This window comes from Lathyrus oleraceus, chromosome 6 (genome assembly GCF_024323335.1).
Source record: "Lathyrus oleraceus cultivar Zhongwan6 chromosome 6, CAAS_Psat_ZW6_1.0, whole genome shotgun sequence".
Lineage (NCBI taxonomy): Eukaryota > Viridiplantae > Streptophyta > Magnoliopsida > Fabales > Fabaceae > Lathyrus > Lathyrus oleraceus.
Genome location: NC_066584.1, coordinates 320,538,055 through 320,540,282, shown reverse-complemented (window position 1 = coordinate 320,540,282; position 2,228 = coordinate 320,538,055). Strand labels below are relative to the sequence as shown.

General features: G+C 38.0%; 1 protein-coding gene across 1 annotated transcript; it reads left to right on the top strand.

Moving 5' to 3' along the window:
• The first annotated feature begins 404 nt into the window (after positions 1–404).
• LOC127097085 (late embryogenesis abundant protein D-34) lies at positions 405–1,565 on the top strand. The gene is made up of 3 exons (XM_051035597.1): positions 405–787; positions 862–1,182; positions 1,273–1,565. Exons 1-3 carry the CDS (start codon positions 476–478, stop codon positions 1,435–1,437), a joined length of 798 nt encoding a protein of 265 aa, XP_050891554.1. The 5' UTR covers positions 405–475; the 3' UTR covers positions 1,438–1,565.
• The last annotated feature ends 663 nt before the right edge of the window (positions 1,566–2,228 follow it).

Here is a 2,228-nt window from a genome sequence, read left to right as displayed (position 1 = left end):
GGTATTTTGATGGCACTAATTGAAAGCTCTCCTTAATAGATACATATTTTATGTTTTAGAGTTATGGCAGTAATTGAATTTTATTTATCTTTATTATCTTTTTAAATGAATTAATAATAACATTAAATATGATAAACGAAATGTATTTAAAAAATAAATTAGTTGAAATCACTTTGACGAGTCCTATATTTTGCGAACAAAGTCACCGCGTGGGACGCACTAGAGGGACACATGACTTCACTTTCTCAAACAAACGTCCAAAAACCAACGGCTGACGCATAAAAACAACTCCAAGTTTTTCGCCAAGTGTTCTTCACATATTCATCCGTGTTTCTCTCAACCTTTGCCACGTCTTAACACCATTAATGCATGGCCCTCCATGCACATATATATTAATTATCTTCATCAATCTCCACCTCTATACGTCGCAAATCTTACTTGACATCACAAAACAGACAACAATTTGTTCCAAAAAATGAGTCAGGAGCAACCTCGAAATGAAGAAGGAATAAAATACGGAGATGTATTCAACGTTCAGGGAGACGTTGGAAGAAAGACGGTGGCGCCCGCGGATGCGGCAATGATGCAGAAAGCGGAGACTAAGATGCTTGGGAAAACCCAAAAGGGTGGCGCAGCTGCTATCATGCAATCGGCAGCATTGAAAAATGAAAGAGATGGAGTTGTAGGGCATGACGATATGAGTAAAGTTGCCACGGATGGTGGTGTCAGTATAACTGAGACCGATGTTTCAGGGCGGCATGTTATCTCGGAGTCTATCGGTGGCCAGGTTCTTGTTTCATTTTCATTATTTGATTTGGTAGTTAGGTTTTTAAAATATGTATTGATTATTATTACGAAAAGGTGGTGGAGCAATTTACTCAAAATGCGGCGATGAATACAATGACACCACCTTCTCTGGTTGAAGCAATGGGCGTCGGAGCTGCTGGTGGTAGCACTGGTGGGATAACCATAGGGGAAGCACTTGAAGCCACTGTTCTGACGGCAGGAAAGAAACCCGTGGAATGGAGCGATGCAGCAGCGATTCAAGCAGCGGAAGTTAGAGCCAGCGGCCGCACAAACATCGTCCCTGGCGGTGTTGCCGCGGCGGCACAATCAGCCGCGACACTCAATGCTCGAACAGCAAATGATGAGAACAAAACCAAACTCGCTGATATTCTTGCGGTATATGCCCAAATCAATATTCGAGCAACATGATGTGTAGGTGTGCCTGTATTTAAGTTGCAATATTATTCGATGTTATGATTGATGCAGGATGCGACTACGAAGTTACCGGCGGATAGAGCAGCGACGAGGAGAGATGCTGAAGGGGTGACGGTTGCAGAAATGAGAAATGATCCGTCGCTAACTACTCATCCTGGTGGAGTGTCTGCGTCGGTGGCAGCCGCAGCTAGGCTTAACCAAAAAGGAAATAACTAGTTTGATACCTAAATAGCTAGTTAGTAGCTAACGTATACATATATGTATATTAATGGTTATGCTTTTCTGCATATGCTTCTGTTTACTTTCTTTAATGGAATGAAAAATCTGAGTGAAAAAAGAGGATACACACTTTTTTTTCTTTAGAGCCAAAAAAAAAAAAACAGTACATACTAGCAAAGTATATATTAAATCAACAGCATTGCTAATCCTAGCCCGTTCTAAAAAGATGTACAAGAAGTGTATGAATATTGTTTTTCTTAAATCAATGAAAGAGTATTACAAAACTATATTAAAAATTATTATTATTATTTTCTGTATTATCCGAGGAAAAAACAAAACAGTGTTTGAGATTTTTTTAGATCAGTGTCTTCTGCGTTTTATCTTTCTAATTATAAATTTGGTTAAATAATATAAATTTGGTTAAATAATATGGGAGATAAGGAGAAATTTAAAAAAAAAAATCCACTTTTTCAAAAAAATTCTTAAAATATCTCTGGTTTAAAAAAAATTCTAAAATTATCCCACTTTTAGGAGGAATCTCCAATTGAATTGGAGACTCCTCTTAAAAATTGAATGAAGGCACCGATTGGATTGGTTAGGTGCAAAATGCAATTTTTGTGTTATAAATAGATGCGTTGTATGAGTCATTATTCCACATCTCAATTAATCATTTGGCAATCATGTTTGGTATTCGTCGTCGATACGGAAAAGTGATTTATGCGATAGACAAACCTCAGATGCTGATGTTGTTCTGGAACATCAATACGTTCGATCAACTGAAGAGGGAG